Below are 19,146 nucleotides of genomic sequence, written 5' to 3'. Positions count from 1 at the left end.
AAAGTATTGGAAATTGGAAATACTCAAGTAAAGTACAAATACCTCAAAATTGTACTTAAGTACAGTACTTAAGTAAATGTACTTAGTTACTTTCCACCACTGCCTGATAGTGAGGGCTTCTAAATGAACACTGAGGATCTTTCTGTGTGTATGAAAACGTGGCTTTACATGTTATCTACATGTCTCCTGTGTGGTGACCCCCCCCGTAGAGAATGACACGGTCTACCTCAAAGGGTTTCTACATTAATTATGTATGGAAGTCATATTTCATTCATGACAACACTGTGCTTCCATGTCAAACACAGAGCAGGAAGTTATTAATCCATGAGGGTCTCATGGCGCCTTTTGTTACATATCGCGGCGGAAAGCTTGTATCTCCATGTTCAAATTTGTATGTTTTTTTTTTCTTACCCCTTTTTCTCCCCAATTTAGTCGTTATGCCATTTAATCCTCCCCACACACATTGCTGTGTGTTGTCACTGCCGTTGCATCCTACTGACCAGTGGTGTAATTAAGTACATTTACTCAAGTACTGTACTTAAGTAAAATGTTGAGGTATTTTTTACTTTACTGGAGTATTTCCAATTTTCAATACTTTTACTTCTACTCCACTACATCTCAGAGGCAAATATTGTACTTTTACTCCACTACAATTATTGAAAACTTTAGTTACTTTGTAGATTTAGATTATTATTACAAAACATACAGTAACCACTTCAGCCCTATATACATTACGGCCATTTGAAAATAGCAGATCTACAAGCTCACAATGCGACGCATTGTGAGCTTGTAGATCTGCTATTTTCTAACGGTTTTTATACATGTTAAAACTTGTGAAATGGGACATTCTGCAAAATTAGTACTTTTACTTTTGTACTTTAAGCATATTTTGATTCCAATACTTTTGTACTTTTACTCAAGTAGATATTGAATTCCGGACTCTTACTTGTAACAGAGTATGTCTACATTGCAGTATTGATACTTTTAATTAATTGTATTTTTTCCACCACTGCTACTGACTCACCTGCCAGTGAGGAGCCCCCACCGGGAGGACGTAGAGCCTTCGTCCTACTCCCCCCCACCCTCCTACTGCTGACAGGCTCCGCCCCTCCAGCCCGTGGGAATACATGCGGTGACAAATATCACCCTCCTTGTGTTGGTGTAGACGCTCGACAAAGCCGGATGCGCCACAGTAGATACTGTAGATGTTTTTATTTTTATCCCACAATTTTGTAACCCTTTTTTCACCCGGTGCCTCCTGGGCGCTACACTCCCCCCACCAGCCTAGGGAGCCCAGGGCCGAGCTCATGCCTCCTTCAATGCATGAGAGCCAACTGACCTTCTTGTCACCTGACAGGGGGAGTTTCCCCGGTAGGACGTAGCTTCTTATCACCTGACAGGGGGGAGTGTCCCCGGTAGGACGTAGCTTCTTATCACCTGACAGGGGGGAGGTTCCCCGGTAGGACGTAGCTTCTTATCACCTGACAGGGGGGAGGTTCCCCGGTAGGACGTAGCTTCTTATCACCTGACAGGGGGGAGTTTCCCCGGTAGGACGTAGCTTCTTATCACCTGACAGGGGGGAGGTTCCCCGGTAGGACGTAGCTTCTTATCACCTGACAGGGGGGAGTGTCCCCGGTAGGACGTAGCTTCTTATCACCTGACAGGGGGGAGGTTCCCCGGTAGGACGTAGCTTCTTATCACCTGACAGGGGGGAGGTTCCCCGGTAGGACGTAGCTTCTTATCACCTGACAGGGGGGAGGTTCCCCGGTACGACGTAGCTTCTTATCACCTGACAGGGGGGAGGTTCCCCGGTACGACGTAGCTTCTTATCACCTGACAGGGGGGAGGTTCCCCGGTAGGACGTAGCTTCTTATCACCTGACAGGGGGGAGTTTCCCCGGTAGGACGTAGCTTCTTATCACCTGACAGGGGGGAGTGTCCCCGGTAGGACGTAGCTTCTTATCACCTGACAGGGAGGAGTTTCCCCGGTAGGACGTAGCTTCTTATCACCTGACAGGGGGGAGGTTCCCCGGTACGACGTAGCTTCTTATCACCTGACAGGGGGGAGTTTCCCCAGTAGGACGTATAGCTTCTTATCACCTGACAGGGGGGAGTTTCCCCGGTAGGACGTAGCTTCTTATCACCTGACAGGGGGGAGTGTCCCCGGTAGGACGTAGCTTCTTATCACCTGACAGGGGGGAGTTTCCCCAGTAGGACGTAGCTTCTTATCACCTGACAGGGGGGAGTTTCCCCAGTAGGACGTAGCTTCTTATCACCTGACAGGGGGGAGTGTCCCCGGTAGGACGTAGCTTCTTATCACCTGACAGGGGGGAGTTTCCCCGGTAGGACGTAGCTTCTTATCACCTGACAGGGGGGAGTTTCCCCGGTAGGACGTAGCTTCTTATCACCTGACAGGGGGGAGTTTCCCCGGTAGGACGTAGCTTCTTATCACCTGACAGGGGGGAGTGTCCCCGGTAGGACGTAGCTTCTTATCACCTGACAGGGGGGAGGTTCCCCGGTACGACGTAGCTTCTTATCACCTGACAGGGGGGAGGTTCCCCGGTACGACGTAGCTTCTTATCACCTGACAGGGGGGAGTTTCCCCAGTAGGACGTATAGCTTCTTATCACCTGACAGGGGGGAGTTTCCCCGGTAGGACGTAGCTTCTTATCACCTGACAGGGGGGAGTTTCCCCAGTAGGACGTAGCTTCTTATCACCTGACAGGGGGGAGTTTCCCCGGTAGGACGTAGCTTCTTATCACCTGACGGGGGAGTTTCCCCGGTAGGACGTAGCTTCTTATCACCTGACGGGGGAGTTTCCCGTTTCCCCGGTAGGACGTATAGCTTCTTATCACCTGACAGGGGGGAGTTTCCGCGGTAGGACGTATAGCTTCTTGTCACCTGACAGGGGGGAGTTTCCCCGGTAGGATGTAGCACGTGGAAGGAACACATTATTCCAACCAGTTCCTTTCACCTCCATCAGGCGCCCCGGCTGTCATGGGGGAGGCGGTATAGAGACCAGGATTACTACATGTTTTTTGTGAGGGTATTAACTACCCTAGGAGACACGGGGAGAACATGCAAACTCCACCCAGAGTAGGCCCTTTCGCCAACCCCACCTAGGGTATGAGATAGATGTTTTTATTCCTAAATTAAGGCCCCGGTTCGACATAAGAGTGTCGCGCAAAAGTAGGGAAAATAACAGATCTACAAGTGTCGCGATACGGCACGTCCTGAGCTTGTAGATCTACTGTTTTCCCTACTTTTGAAATTTTTCTGAAAAGTAGGGAAAGCAATGCGTTTTATAAACATTGAACCGATGAATAGTATTAACAAAGACCTTATGATAAGATAACAACTACATTGGATCCATTGGAACATAAATATTTAGGTTATTTTTTTTCTCCCCATTTTCACGGTTTTCGGAACATACTTGATTTCCGCCCGACAGACGGGGGACCGCACGAAGGATGCATCGGTTATGGTTGCCATGGCAATATGCATCCTTCCTGCACAAGTAGGTCATCGGTCTGACGGCGGGCCAGAGGAGAATTAACCTTCTGAGGAAACTCAATTATTCTGCTGCCAGGACCTCGTTCAATCCATCCACTGTGGCTTCTATCAATCTGTTATTATTATTATCATGCTGTCAGGACCTCGTCAGACACTTTGCTTTTCTTTCTTTCTAGTTTTGGGGCTTTTCTGCCTTTTTATTGAATGGGGGAGAGAGAGAGAGAGAGAGAGAGAGAGAGAGAGAGAGAGAGAGAGAGAGAGAGAGAGAGAGAGAGAGAGAGAGAGAGAGAGAGAGAGAGAGAGAGAGAGAGAGAGAGAGAGAGAGAGAGAGAGAGAGAGAGAGAGAGAGAGAGAGAGAGAGAGAGAGAGAGAGAGAGAGAGAGAGAGAGAGAGACGGAGACGGAGAGACGCAGCAACGGTCGTCGTCGGGCTCGGCAATCAAACTCGCGACTCGCTGGCCAGGGGTTGGCAAACCTTTTTTGACATGAAGTGCAATGTATTTATTTTCTACTGGTGAAATCACATCAAGTTTCATCATGTGAATAATTCCAACACATTTTGACTGTCCATATACTGTACATGACAACCGGGATTTTCTCTCTTCTTCCTTTGAAATATTTTCTTTTACATCTGGATATAATGATCATTATAGCAATAACCCACCCATCTCCCAGACTCCCTCCACAGTCAGAGTTCACAGTTTGAATTAATGTAGAATTATGTGCAGGATGTAATTTGCATACTGATTGGAAGGGGACTTAATTGAATATATATATATATATATATATATATATATATATATATATATATATATATATATATACACACATACATACATACATACATACATACATAGTTACATACATACATACATGTATGTATGTGGGAAGCAAGGGGTCGAAATCCAAGGGGGCGGTCAGCGAAGGCAGAGGTACCGGCTGGGCAAAAACCTAGTCTAGAAAACAAAACACAGATCAGTAAGGGCAAAAACTTGGCTTTGAAACTTGGCTTATATAGAACAACGCTTGAGAGCTAGGGAAACACAAGACAATCTGGCAAGGGACTGGAGAGAGACAGAGGCTTAAAGAGGTGGTGCCATGGTTTTGCACTTTTTCTGTTCTTCATGTGTCTATGAGGTTGATAGAACTTCATTAAGCCCCCTGGTGGTGTTTTTATGGTGTTTTATGTCTTCTCTGACTATTTTGAGTTTCTACCTGGAGGCTGAAACCTTGAGGGTCAAACGTGCCAATAGAGAAACAGCGCTTTAGTGACATAGTAAAAACATGCCCTCCCCCTCATTATCATAACACAACAGGTGTGGGCATGAGGAGGAGGAGGGACTAGGACAGGTGGGTGGTGCTAAGGTGGTGGAGGAGGTGCTAAGGTGAGAACCAGGTATACTTAATGAACTGGAGGCGTGTCCACAAAAAAACAATTTTAACAATTTCTGTACACTTTTTTGAAAAAAATCTTCCTCCTAGTATAACCATAATACCTGATGATTATGTTTTAGGGGGGGATCACTGAACATTTCAACAAGGGTTATTTTATTAGTTTGTAATGATAATAATTAAAAGATGAGTGTTAAAAAAAATCAGGTATTGCTTTCTATCGTTATGATGATTTTAGTGATTTTTAGTCATGAACACAGTGTCCGATTGACGTGAAACTTTGCATGCACATCCCCACTAGGCCAAGAAAGAGATGCCACACTACATTTTTTAAATGTAGTGTAGTTTAAATGTATATATATATATACATATATATATATATATATATATATATATATATATATATATATATATATATATATATATATATATAATATATACATTAATGCAACAATTAATGTACAGTAGCCTACTAAATGGAAAGAACACTGAACTATCTATCTAGTTCCGGCCGGTCTGTGCCATAACAACAACAAGTTCATTTATAGTCTCTGCTCCCGTCAGCCCGATGCTGTGCAGTACTGGCAGTGGTGTAAAGTAACTTAGTACATTTACTCAAGTTACTGTACTTAAGGACCATTTTGAGTTATGTTTTACTTTAGTGGAGCATGTCCAGTTTTCAGTACAAATTTACTTCTACTCCAATACAGCTCAGAGACAAATTTTGTACTTTTACTCCACTCAGTAGCGTAACGCAGAATCACGGGAGTTTCACGCTTGCACGCTGGTTTTTTTTCGGGTCTAATTCGGGTCTAATTCGGGTCTAATTCGGGTCTAATTCGGTCTTATTCGGGTCTAATTCGGTTCTATTTGACCAATATAAATCAACTTTTTTCTTTTTTTTTGCTGTAAAAATATTTGTATCAGCGCAGGCGGGGCCCCCCCTGCTGGTGGCCCCCCCGCACCGCATCACTTGCTACCCCTCCGTTACGCCACTGACTCCACTACAATGATTTGAAAACTTTAGTTACTAGTTACTTTGTAGATTTTGATTAATATTACAAAACATACATTAACCACTTTGCGACACCTCGTCAAAGACGTCCGTCTCTCATCTTAATATTTAGAGAAAAAATAAGGGAAAAAATAAACTCAAACTTTTGCGTCCTCCCCCCCCCTAGCTTCAGCCCACACTGACGCCATTGAAACGTACATAGTGCAGCTTTAACATTGAGGATTATATAATGTACTTAAGAGAACGTGAGCTCCATATACAAGCCTCTTCCAGTAGTTGTTTTACAGTGAACACAGTCCATTAAAAGTCCCTCCCCAGTCAGAGGGATTCCCAACAGAACTCAAACGTCCTTCAAGCTCATTGTAAACAGTGTTTACACTGAGCAACGCACATTATAGAGACCCAGGAGAGAGTCAGAGGACAGACACTGCTCCTTTATGTTGGAAATGGGCCAATTCAGCAGTGGTGGCAAAAGTAATCTTAATGTTTTACTTAAGTAAAAGTATCAATACTATGCAATGTAGAAATACTCTGTTACAAGTAATAGTCCGGAATTACAAATTTACTTTTAGTAAAAGTATAAAGGTATTGGTATCAAAATGTACTTAAAGTACCAAAAGTAGAAAGTGCTCGTTATGCAGAAATGTCCCATTTCACAAGTTTTCAAATGTATGAAATGTATAAGAAAATCCTTTGAAAATAGCAGATCTACAAGCTCACAATGCGTCACATCGCGACGCATTGTGAGCTTGTAGATCTGCTATTTTCAAATGGCCGAAATGTATATAGGACTAAAGTGGTTAATGTATGTTTTGTAATGATAATCAAAATCTGCAAAGTAACTAGTAACTAAAGTTTTGAATTAATTGTAGTGGAGTAAAAGTACAATATTTAGTTCTGAAATGTAGTGGAGTAGAAGTAAAAGTATTGAAAATTGGAAATACTCAAGTAAAGTAAAAAAAAATACCTCAAAACTGTTCCTATAAGTACAGTACTTGAGTAAATGTACTTAGTTACTTTACACCACTGCAATTCAGCAGAGGTTCAGCCATCTAGTATGGATGGAGGTGTCCTGGTCACCTCCTCTGGGAGTTTTTTTCTGGGCACCTCCCCACTGGGAGGAGGCCAAGGACCAGATGGTAGATTATATCTCCACTCTGGAGGCCTGGTGGGGAAAGCCTCAGGATTCTCCAGTCAGAGGTGACTGATCTGGGATTCTCTGCTGGAACTGTTACCTCTGCCATCCGATAAGAGGATGAAGACGGATGGATGGGGAGCGCCGATGGCTGCGTGGTCAAGGCGCGGACCACATAGGCTCTGATGCCTTGCACACACAGCGTGTCCCAGGTTCGATTCCCGAACCCGACGGCGAATTGGCTGCATGTCATCGCCCGACTCTCTCACTGTCTCCCGTCTCTCTCCACTGCACTCGTCTTAATAAAGGCAAAAGGCCCCAAAACTAATCTTTAAAAAACAAGAAATGACACAGTCATATATGTATCAGCTTGCAGCAAAGCTAAACCCCTTGAAAAGTACTGTCAACTACACTGTTTCAGAGACGACCACAGAGAGCGAATGTCATTCTTATTAAGCTATTAGAGTTTCTAATAATGTAGCTAGGCTATTGTATCAGACAGAGCGCTGACAACGTCGTCAGATGGGGGAGGGGTGGTCTCGATAAACTCCTACTGTGTCCGATCATTTCCGCTCACACATACATGAACACAAACAGCTGTTTCCGTGTCCGCTCTAGACCGGATACGCAAATTACAAAGCGAATTGGACACCGTTTCAAGCGCAGTCCAACAAAAAAGTCCCATAACCATTTTCTTCATCGAACATGGTCAGCATAGCATTCTGACTAAACACACTATGTCATACATGTGTTTAGTAATGTCATTTTGCGTTCTATCGTTAAATAAAACCATATTTTCCAGTCTGTGATGCTGTCCGCATAAACGCTAAACAAGATGGCTGCTTCTGCAAAACTGAGCTAGCCCTTTGATTGGCTGGCCGAGTGAGGAACAGCGCCACAGATTTTCCATAGAGATATATACAGTGGCCGAACGCAGTATCGCATCCGTAGTGACTACCATAGACTTTGCATGTTTAGCTCCCATATGCTGCGTAGTTGTTTAGATGCCATATTTTGAGAGGACATGGGAAGCCATTGGCGAGCCCTCATTGGCTGGTCTTTTACTAAGGCCAGCCAATGAGGAAAAAGTGATGAGATAGTGACGTCTAGTTGCAGCGTCTCTTTACTGATCGGCTGTGCAAGCTGATACAAATAAGATGGATGGATGGGCAGTACACAGAAAAACAGTACATGTTTGGGTACTTTGTCAGCATTACATACGTTGCTATAACGGTATAATGCTGAACAAGGCTTTGTGCAGAAACACGTGCGTTGTTTTACATGCTGCCTGTGCAGACTAAATATAAAGAGATTGAAGGTGTCTTTCACTTTCACAGCACTCCAATGACACGGTGAAGAGTCAATCAATCATAATGTTATAGTTTCACCTTTTCCACTCTCCTCCTCTCTCTGAGTCTGCACACAACTGTAGTTCCCTTTTATACGCACCCATTTACTGTTCCGGGTCAGTTTCTCATGTAGCTTCATTTGATTGGCTCAGCAGCACATTTGAACCTGAAACACAATGACACCTTCTTGTTTGTGTGTGTGTGTGTGTGTGTGTGTGTGTGTGTGTGTGTGTGTGTGTGTGTGTGTGTGTGTGTGTGTGTGTGTGTGTGTGTGTGTGTGTGTGTGTGCGTGCGTGCGTGCGCGCTTATGTTCAAATCTTCTGCTGAGATATGTTCACTGCTTCCACTGGAATTAATAGAGTCACCACCTACTTCTGGTCTCCTAAAGCAGTGGTTTTCAACCTTTTTCGCGTCAAGGACCCCCAAATTGACACATATTAGCCCTGGGACACCCATTTGAAAAGATATGCCAGGGACCCCCATACAGAGAAGAGAAGATTTTTTATGGCTATAGCAGTGATTCTCAACCATTGTAATTTCAAGGACCCCCAGTTTGACATGCATTAGGGCTACGGACCCCCATGTTACGGCATTCATATCTCTGGGACCCCAATTTCTATTGTAAAATCAATGTTAATTTAACTCTTGAGAGTGTGCAAATGGAACCAAATGGACCCTAACGGGTCCATTTGGTTCCATTTGTACTCTCTCAGAGTTACAGACCCATGGGTCAATTTGGTCCCTAACTATCTTTCGTTTAGCTGGGGACCCCCTGAAACTCCCTCAAAGACCCCTGGGGGTTCCCGGGCCCCACTTTGAGAACCACTGTCCTAAACGGGTAAATAAAAGTACAATATGTGCCTCTGAGATGTAGTGGAGAAGAAGTCAAAGTATTGACCACTCCTGTCCTGCTTGTAGCCTAATGAGGGAACAACAGATTGTTGCCGTCAGCGCGTTCCCTCTTCTGTTTAACTCAAGCCTTTACGTATGAATTCATATTTTCCTCACTCGTCGTTCCCTCACACGGTTGTTGATGACGTCGACGTCAACGAGCGTGTTGACGGTGACTCTGAAACCATGCGTAGCAGACTGTCTCACAGCCTCTGCCTAAAGACCTAGTATCTCCCCTGGCCAAGGAGGGAATTCCCCTTTGGGGTATTTGTCTTTAGTGTCTCTTCCCGCACGGGGGAGACCCGGGTTCCCGATACAGTGTTGATTTTGACAGCAAATTTTGATGTAGTTTTAGTCATAGTCTTTTGAATAAAATTCCATTTAGTTTTAGTCATATTTTAGTCATCTGAAATGTTTTAGTTTTTGTCAAGTTTTAGTCGACTAAATATCATAAGATTATAGTCGACTAAATCTACAGTTGATTTAGTCGACTAAAATGTATGTTGGCGGTGCCTTGATGGCGTCGTAATGGCTGATTTTACACTTGGTTGCATGCTGAAAATAGCAGATCTACAAGCTCACAACGCGTCGCAGCACGACGCGTTGTGAGCTTGTAGATCTGCTATTTTCAGAGTGCACACCCTAGAACAACCAAATATAAAATGTCTTGTCTTTTAGTTCTACTGGATCTCTTCTCCTCTAGATCCCTCACTAACATTTTAGTCTAGTTTTTATTTTGTTAACGAAATTGTCAATATATTTAGTCTTAGTTTTAGTCATCATAGCTTAGTTTTTATTTATTTATTATTTATTTTTTATTTAGTGTTCGTCAGCGAAAAAAGGTGGTCGATGAACATTTTTAGTCATAGTTTTAGTCGACGAAATCAACACTGTTTGGTTCAGTCTGTAGCTTTTTTGTCGTTGCTACAGTGTGAACAAGTTGTTACACGTGTGTGTTGTTAAATCTCTCTCCTGTGTGTGTGTGCGTGTGCGTGTGCGTGTGTGCGTGTGTGTGTGTGTGCGTGTGCGTGTGTGCGTGTGTGTGTGTGTGTCAGTGTGTGGGAGATCGTGTGTGAGGCAGAGGGTGGTCTCTCTGTGTTGCGTACGTTCCGTCTGCTCCGCGTGTTGAAGCTGGTCAGGTTCCTCCCCGCCCTGAGGAGACAGCTGGTGGTCCTGATGAAGACCATGGACAACGTGGCCACCTTCTGCATGCTGCTCATGCTCTTCATCTTCATCTTCAGGTCAGTGTGCGTGTGCGTGTGCGTGTGCGTGTGTGTGTGTGTGTATGAATAAACCATGAATATTAATTGCTATCCTCTGCACACGATTAATGTATGCACACTCACACTCTCTCTCTCACACACACACACACACACACACACACACACACACACACACACACACATGTGCCCGCTCCCTGCACAAGCACACACGCATGCAGGCAGCTGTCCTATTATTGTATGAGGTCAAAATATTCAGTCCTGCTGACCGTGTGTGTGTGTGTGTGTGTGTGTGTGTGTGTGTGTGTGTGTGTGTGTGTGTGTGTGTGTGTGTGTGTGTGTGTGTGTGTGTGTGTGTGTGTGTGTGTGTGTGTGTGTGTGTGTGTGTGTGTGTGTGACACTGTAGTGTCAAAGGCCTTTGCAGACAGGGTGCGATTGCGCACGGAAAAAACTGACAATATAATTTTTTAAATGAACACATGGTTCTCTATGACCTCATGCACACCGGCTCCGAATTTACCGTGCGGCGATGCGATCCGGCGATGCGTTTTTTTTCCAATTGAACCCAGTTCGATTCGTGCGTCTTTTCGCATGCGGTAAAAACTGATTGACTAATCGCGCCATGTCTGCAAAGGCCTTAACTCTTTCACTGCCAGACTTATTTTTGATTTTCTTACCTTTTCAAGTAGTCACAGAATATTTATCTCCAGTATGATCGATCCTCTGATGGTTGCTAATCACTGAGGGTTTCACTGTGCTTCCACGAAAAAGAAAAAAAATGTCATCGCGACCTCCCGTCCGCTTGTTACAGGCAGTTGAAAATAGCATGTCTCGTAAAAAATGCAGGCAGAAAAAAAGGAAAGCAAGATACAGCCGTTTCCCCAAATACGCTAACCAGGAAGTGGATGGAGGAGTAGATCATGTGATCACGTGATCTCCTAGATCTTTCTGTGTCTGAGCCTGACATGGTGGCTCATAGGTTGCGGAACAGCGCCATCTAGTGGAAACCCCAACAAAAAAGCAGTGTGGGCCTTTGGAGAAAAAGTTGTAAAAGTTGTCCTTGTTAATTCACGGAGGTCTCGATGATATACTGTGTGTATTGTGCGTATATACATGTTTGTATATTGTGTGTGTGTGTGTGTGTGTGTGTGTGTGTGTGTGTGTGTGTGCGTGTGCGTGTGCGTGTGTGTGTGTTGCAGCATCCTGGGCATGCATCTGTTCGGCTGTAAGTTCGGTCTGCGTCAGGACAGCGGAGACACTCTGCCTGACAGGAAGAACTTTGACTCCCTGCTCTGGGCCACCGTCACCGTGTTCCAGGTCGGTCAGACACACAGTTTAACAATGTATTTATGTCCACACACAGGGACAGCATACAGGGACACAAGTATTTTAGCTGCAGTAAAGGTTACATTCACAAACTCATGGATAATGTCCTCATGATACAACACGCATGTCACTCAGCACTCCAAGTAGCGGCGGCTTCGCCACATATGGCAGCAGAGACAGACAGACACTACTTTAACCAGCCTTTCTGCCTCGTCTTGAGGAATCCCAAGTTGTCGAAACCCTCCAACAACCAGTCCGTGGGTATAATGTCCTATAGGCTGGATCACCGAGAGCAGAGCATGTGAGCGGAGCGCGAGCGAGGAGCGTAGCGACGCGATCTTGACGTGAGCGTGGAGCTGGTTTATTAAAAGGTTGGAGCGCTACTCAGAGCGAGGACCGCCTGCCTCTCCAGGCTCGTCCAGGCGGGGGCCGCGCACCGAATGTTTGAGCATCCCGGTCGGTCGCACGGACTCAGAGACACACAGACATCCAGCAGTGCACACACAGCGCACCCACATTTCATCAGAATGTCTACTTTCTTTTTCTTTTCTTTTTTTTTTACTGTTGAGCGACCCGGTTTGAGCGGAGCATGGAGCGAGAGGTGCGCAAATCAACGTGAGCGACGGAGCGACGGGGAGCGGAGCGCGGGGGGGGGTCAACGTGAGCGAATAGCGAGCGTGAAACCAGCCCCCTGGAGCGCCATGCGGCATTTCCACCCGCTCCGCTCCGCTCACATGCTCTGACCAAGAGGACATAAAGTTCTTAGTCTTGCACTGCTGCTTGGTGTTAAAGCGCTCTCTCTAGTAGTTCTCACGGGCCTGGAAGTCCACCTATTGCTATTCCGACAGCTGACGGACCCAGATTCCTCCGGTGAGAAATGCCTTCTTGTATGCAAGCTACATAGTCCACAGAAATTGCGAATGCATCCACTGCACCTACTACATTGACGATGGTGGTTACAACGAGGCAGTTTAACGTCATGCCCAGACACACACACACACACACACACACACACACACACACACACACACACACACACACACACACACACACACACACACACACACACACACACACACACACACACACACACACACACACACACGATGGTTGATCATATAGGAGGAGTTTAGAGTTTGAGGTCCTTTCGTTCTGCTTTGAGGCAGGCAGGTTGATGACCATGACTGACAAGATTTCTTTTTTACAACTGGCCTCATTATTTCTCCTAATGGTCAGGGTTTCCACTGTTCTGGAATGTACTTGAAAGTATTGTGTACTAGAAGCTTGAGTTTACAGAAGGTCCTTGAATGTATATAGGCTTCCTGAATCTCTGAATATATTCCTAAAATTGCTGCACTTTATGGTAAAACTTGCACACACAAACTGTTGGTCTGTTTACCACCTTGATAAAAAAAATTAACTATATTGTTGCTTAAAGTTATGGAATCACTCATTGATTCACTCGTATACCAAACCCTGTTTTAATTGAACAAAATTGCTCCTCAGGTCAAATATTGATATGTGATTAAACATGCAATTAATTTCCAGTAATTAATTACAAAACCTCTAATTCATTAGATTAAATATTTTAGTCAAGTCCCTGCCTTAATTATTATTATTATTACGTGTGAGGACATCACAAGCGGGACGTGACGTGTGGAGAGAATAGAGTCATGTCATTGAAATCAAATCACTGGCACAAACATTATGTCGTTCTAATAAAGCTTTTTGCCAAGTACTGGTGAAAACAAGGAACATGAATTAAATGGCTAATGGTTTGCAGGAGCATATTGCTCCAAAGCTAAGCATCTGTTTCAATTTAACAATTTCACAATGTAGGCATTTATCAGACGCTCTTATCCAGAGTGACTTACAGTAAACAAGGTAAACACATAATGAATATGTAAATACTGTAAGTGCAATTTTGAGGCACTTTTACTTTACTGGAGTATTTCCAATGTTCAATACTTTTACTTCTACTCCACTACAATTATTTGAAAACTTTAGTTACCAGTTACTTTGCAGATATACATTATTATATTATAAATCATACATTAACCACTTCAGCCCTATTTTATACATAGGCTATTTGAAAATAGGCGATCTACAAGCTCACAACGAGCTTGTACTGTAGATCTGCTATTTTCAAACATTTTAGTACTTTTACTTTTGGTACTTGAAGTATATTTTGAAGCCAATAAGTTTGTACTTTTACTCAAGTAACATTTTGAACACAGGCCTTTTACTTGTAACAGAGTAGTTTTTGTATTGTGGTATTGCTATTTTTACTTAAGTAAAATATTTGAGCACTTCTTCCACCACTACACATACATAGAATACAGAGACAGTGTAGTGTCTCAGTAAACTATAGGATCATAGAATACAGAGACAGTGTAGTGTCTCAGTAAACTATAGGATCATAGAATACAGAGAGACAGTGTAGTGTCTCAGTAAACTATAGGATCATAGAATACAGAGACAGTGTAATGTCTCAGTAAACTATAGGATCATAGAATACAGAGAGACAGTGTAGTCTCTCAGTAAACTATAGGATCATAGAATACAGAGAGACAGTGTAGTGTCTCAGTAAACTATAGGATCATAGAATACAGAGACAGTGTAGTGTCTCAGTAAACTATAGGATCATAGAATACAGAGAGACAGTGTAGTCTCTCAGTAAACTATAGGATCATAGAATACAGAGAGACAGTGTAGTGTCTCAGTAAACTATAGGATCATAGAATACAGAGACAGTGTAGTGTCTCAGTAAATTATAGGATCATAGAATACAGAGAGACAGTGTAGTCTCTCAGTAAACTATAGGATCATAGAATACAGAGAGACAGTGTAGTGTCTCAGTAAACTATAGGATCATAGAATACAGAGAGACAGTGTAGTGTCTCGGTAAACTATAGGATCATAGAATACAGAGAGACAGTGTAGTGTCTCAGTAAACTATAGGATCATAGAATACAGAGAGACAGTGTAGTGTCTCAGTAAACTATAGGATCATAGAATGCAGAGACAGTGTAGTGTCTCAGTAAACTATAGGATCATAGAATACAGAGAGACAGTGTAGTGTCTCAGTAAACTATAGGATCATAGAATACAGAGAGACAGTGTAGTGTCTCAGTAAACTATAGGATCATAGAATACAGAGACAGTGTAGTGTCTCAGTAAACTATAGGATCATAGAATACAGAGAGACAGTGTAGTGTCTCAGTAAACTATAGGATCATAGAATACAGAGACAGTGTAGTGTCTCAGTAAATTATAGGATCATAGAATACAGAGAGACAGTGTAGTCTCTCAGTAAACTATAGGATCATAGAATACAGAGAGACAGTGTAGTGTCTCAGTAAACTATAGGATCATAGAATACAGAGAGACAGTGTAGTGTCTCAGTAAACTATAGGATCATAGAATACAGAGAGACAGTGTAGTGTCTCAGTAAACTATAGGATCATAGAATACAGAGAGACAGTGTAGTGTCTCAGTAAACTATAGGATCATAGAATGCAGAGACAGTGTAGTGTCTCAGTAAACTATAGGATCATAGAATACAGAGAGACAGTGTAGTGTCTCAGTAAACTATAGGATCATAGAATACAGAGAGACAGTGTAGTGTCTCAGTAAACTATAGGATCATAGACTACAGAGACAGTGTAGTGTCTCAGTAAACTATAGGATCATAGAATACAGAGAGACAGTGTAGTGTCTCAGTAAACTATAGGATCATAGAATACAGAGAGACAGTGTAGTGTCTCAGTAAACTATAGGATCATAGAATACAGAGAGACAGTGTAGTGTCTCAGTAAACTATAGGATCATAGAATACAGAGAAAGTGTAGTGTCTCAGTAAACTATAGGATCATAGAATACAGAGACAGTGTAGTGTCTCAGTAAACTAAAGGATCATAGAATACAGAGACAGTGTAGTGTCTCAGTAAACTATAGGATCATAGAATACAGAGACAGTGTAGTGTCTCAGTAAACTATAGGATCATAGAATACAGAGAGACAGTGTAGTGTCTCAGTAAACTATAGGATCATAGAATACAGAGACAGTGTAGTGTCTCAGTAAACTATAGGATCATAGAATACAGAGAGACAGTGTAGTCTCTCAGTAAACTATAGGATCATAGAATACAGAGAGACAGTGTAGTGTCTCAGTAAACTATAGGATCATAGAATACAGAGAGACAGTGTAGTGTCTCAGTAAACTATATGATCATAGAATACAGAGAGACAGTGTAGTGTCTCAGTAAACTATAGGATCATAGAATACAGAGAGACAGTGTAGTGTCTCAGTAAACTATAGGATCATAGAATGCAGAGACAGTGTAGTGTCTCAGTAAACTATAGGATCATAGAATACAGAGAGACAGTGTAGTGTCTCAGTAAACTATAGGATCATAGAATACAGAGAGACAGTGTAGTGTCTCAGTAAACTATAGGATCATAGAATACAGAGACAGTGTAGTGTCTCAGTAAACTATAGGATCATAGAATACAGATAGACAGTGTTGTGTCTCAGTAAACTATAGGATCATAGAATACAGAGAGACAGTGTAGTGTCTCAGTAAACTATAGGATCATAGAATACAGAGAGACAGTGTAGTGTCTCAGTAAACTATAGGATCATAGAATACAGACACAGTGTAGTGTCTCAGTAAACTATAGGATCATAGAATACAGAGAGACAGTGTAGTGTCTCAGTAAACTATAGGATCATAGAATACAGAGACAGTGTAGTGTCTCAGTAAACTATAGGATCATAGAATACAGAGACAGTGTAGTGTCTCAGTAAACTATAGGATCATAGAATACAGAGAGACAGTGTAGTGTCTCAGTAAACTATAGGATCATAGAATACAGAGAGACAGTGTAGTGTCTCAGTACACTAGGATGCCATCTAGGTAAACAATGAACCTATAGCATCAACTATATACTATCAAAATAATATTCTGTACATTGAAACGTTAGGATAACCAGGTGAACAATGAACCTAGCATCTGTTAGCAGCTGTCAGTTGAAGCCAACATGCTCTAGCTGTGATTGCTGGTGGAAATTAAATGAAATCGATAGAGTGCTGCAACTACTAAAAATAGAAAAGGATCAATGGTGGGATCGATCAAGGAATCATGCCGATTAGGGAATCAAAATGGATACAAATAAGTAACTATCTCACACACACTCACACACACTCACACTCAGACTCACACACACACACACACACACACACACACACACACACACACACACACACACACACACACACACACACACACACACACACACACACACACAGGTTTGTATTGCTACCAAATTTTAGGTCGGCATTGAAAATAGCTGAAAAGTAGCCAAAACTGCAGAATATATAAAATTGCAGATATACAAAGTCGTTGTGAGCTTGTAGATCGGCTATTTTCCGGCATGTGACATTGCCACACAAGTTAAGTATAAAACAGGGGAAAAACTCTAACCCTAAACCTAACCTCTAAATGTCTCATCCTAACCCCAACCTAGCTCTGGTCCACAGCGTTAGAAGGAGTTCTCCTTCACGCTGTGGTACTTTCAAGCCGTTGCCCGCACACCCGCGGCAGCGCAGGCTGCACAGCCTCTCGTCTTTAGTAGAAATAAAAATACATTTGTGCTATCACCAAAACAAAGACGGTTTTAAGATGTTGAAAGCCTACACTACTTAGTGGAAACACTCGTAGCCCCCCACCTCACGTCTAAAATACACTTTCTGTCCCGAAATTTAATATTTCACTGGAAGGAAAAGTTGTTTTAGTTGCTCCATTGCGCCCCCTACAGAGCTGGTCAATGGAATTTTCCTTCTAACGCTATGGACCAGAGCTATAACCCCAACCTGAACCTTTTCCTAATTGTAAACATTATCTCAAAAAATCCCTTTATAGAGATAAAACTAAACAAAATGTCTTGTGAGGAATCAGGAAATGTGTCCTCACAACTTCTGTTTCTCCAATTACACCACAATTTAGGAGATTTGGTCCTCACAAGTATAGTAGGCTAGTGCACGCACGCACGCACGCACGCACGCACGCACGCACGCACGCACGCACGCACGCACGCACGCACGCACGCACGCACGCACGCACGCACGCACGCACGCACGCACGCACGCACGCACGCACGCACGCACGCACGCAGACAGACAGACAGACAGACAGACAGACAGACAGACAGACAGACAATTGCTAAACTGCATCGTGACTCTCTCTCTCTCTCTCTCTCTCTCTCTCTCTCTCTCTCTCTCTCTCTCTCTCTCTCTCTCTCTCTCTCTCTCTCCAGTGTGTTAACCCATTCAATCCAGGAAAGCATCTGTGTCATTTTAGATTTCTTTGGGATATTAAAAAAATAGCAGATCTACAAGCTCATGCTGTGCAGCGCTATGAGCTTGTAGATCTGCTATTTTTGAAAAATGTAGAAACATTTTGCAAATCTCTACTTAAAAAAAAAAAGAAGCGGACATTTGTATTTCAAATCTTTGCTTCTGGGGGGTCCCTGGAACAACACATTTTGAGATGGGGGTCCACAGCCAAATACATCCTAAAAATGTGTTCTAAATCCTAACAGTATGTTGCTCTGTCAGTGGTGCTCCAACTTGTCCATGTCAAGGACCCCCAACAATGATATGTATTCGGCCGCGGACCCCCATCTCAAAATGTGTTGTTTCAGGGGGAAGCACAGATCGGAAAGAGCCATTTTGCACGATAAAAAAGAAAAAAAGAATAGCAGATCTACAAGCTCATAGCGCGGCACTGGGTGCCGCGCTATGAGCTTGTAATCTTTTAAAAGCCAAAGAAATCTAAAAATGACACGGTATGCGTTCCCGTTCTTAATGGGTTAATGATGTTCTATGTCTCCGTGCGGTTTGAGTCTTCCTAACGTTGAAGTGTCAGCAGATAGGCTGTGTGTGTGTGTGTGTGTGTGTGTGTGTGTGTGTGTGTGTGTGTGTGTGTGTGTGTGTGTGTGTGTGTGTGTGTGTGTGTGTGTGTGTGTGTCAGATAGGCTGTCATCAGTAGATAGGCTCACAGCAGGGTGCTGGAGTATGCATGAAACACCCAGCTCTCCCAGGGGAGAGGTTCTCACACACACTCACTTATATCCATGCCAGCAGGAAACCTGGTATGTCCAACAACCGATACTTTTCAGGAAATGTAAAAAAATAAATAAGAAGCTGTCCAAAGGATGGTAGTTATCAGTGGTGGAAAAAGGTATTGACATGTTTTAAGTAAAAGTATAAAGACCACAACGTTAGAAGTACTCTGTTACAAGTA

At 43.1% G+C, this 19,146-nt stretch overlaps 2 protein-coding genes across 2 annotated transcripts in view; one reads left to right on the top strand and one right to left on the bottom strand.

Annotated features, from left to right (window-relative positions):
- Window positions 1–19,146, bottom strand: part of LOC308076077 (uncharacterized protein) — a 382,945-nt gene that overhangs the window by 92,844 nt on the left and 270,955 nt on the right. The gene's annotated exons all lie outside the window — the stretch shown is intronic.
- Window positions 1–19,146, top strand: part of LOC308075118 (voltage-dependent T-type calcium channel subunit alpha-1H-like) — a gene marked incomplete at its 3' end in the record, with an annotated part of 187,170 nt that overhangs the window by 54,311 nt on the left and 113,713 nt on the right. The window contains 2 exon segments of the mRNA XM_080414756.1: window positions 10,349–10,534; window positions 11,713–11,830. Coding sequence (XP_080270882.1) covers window positions 10,349–10,534; window positions 11,713–11,830 — 304 coding nt within the window.

This window comes from Gymnoscopelus braueri (assembly GCF_963280865.1).
Source record: "Gymnoscopelus braueri genome assembly, chromosome: 2".
NCBI classification, from domain to species: Eukaryota; Metazoa; Chordata; class Actinopteri; order Myctophiformes; family Myctophidae; genus Gymnoscopelus; species Gymnoscopelus braueri.
This window is presented reverse-complemented; position numbering and strand designations above follow the sequence as displayed.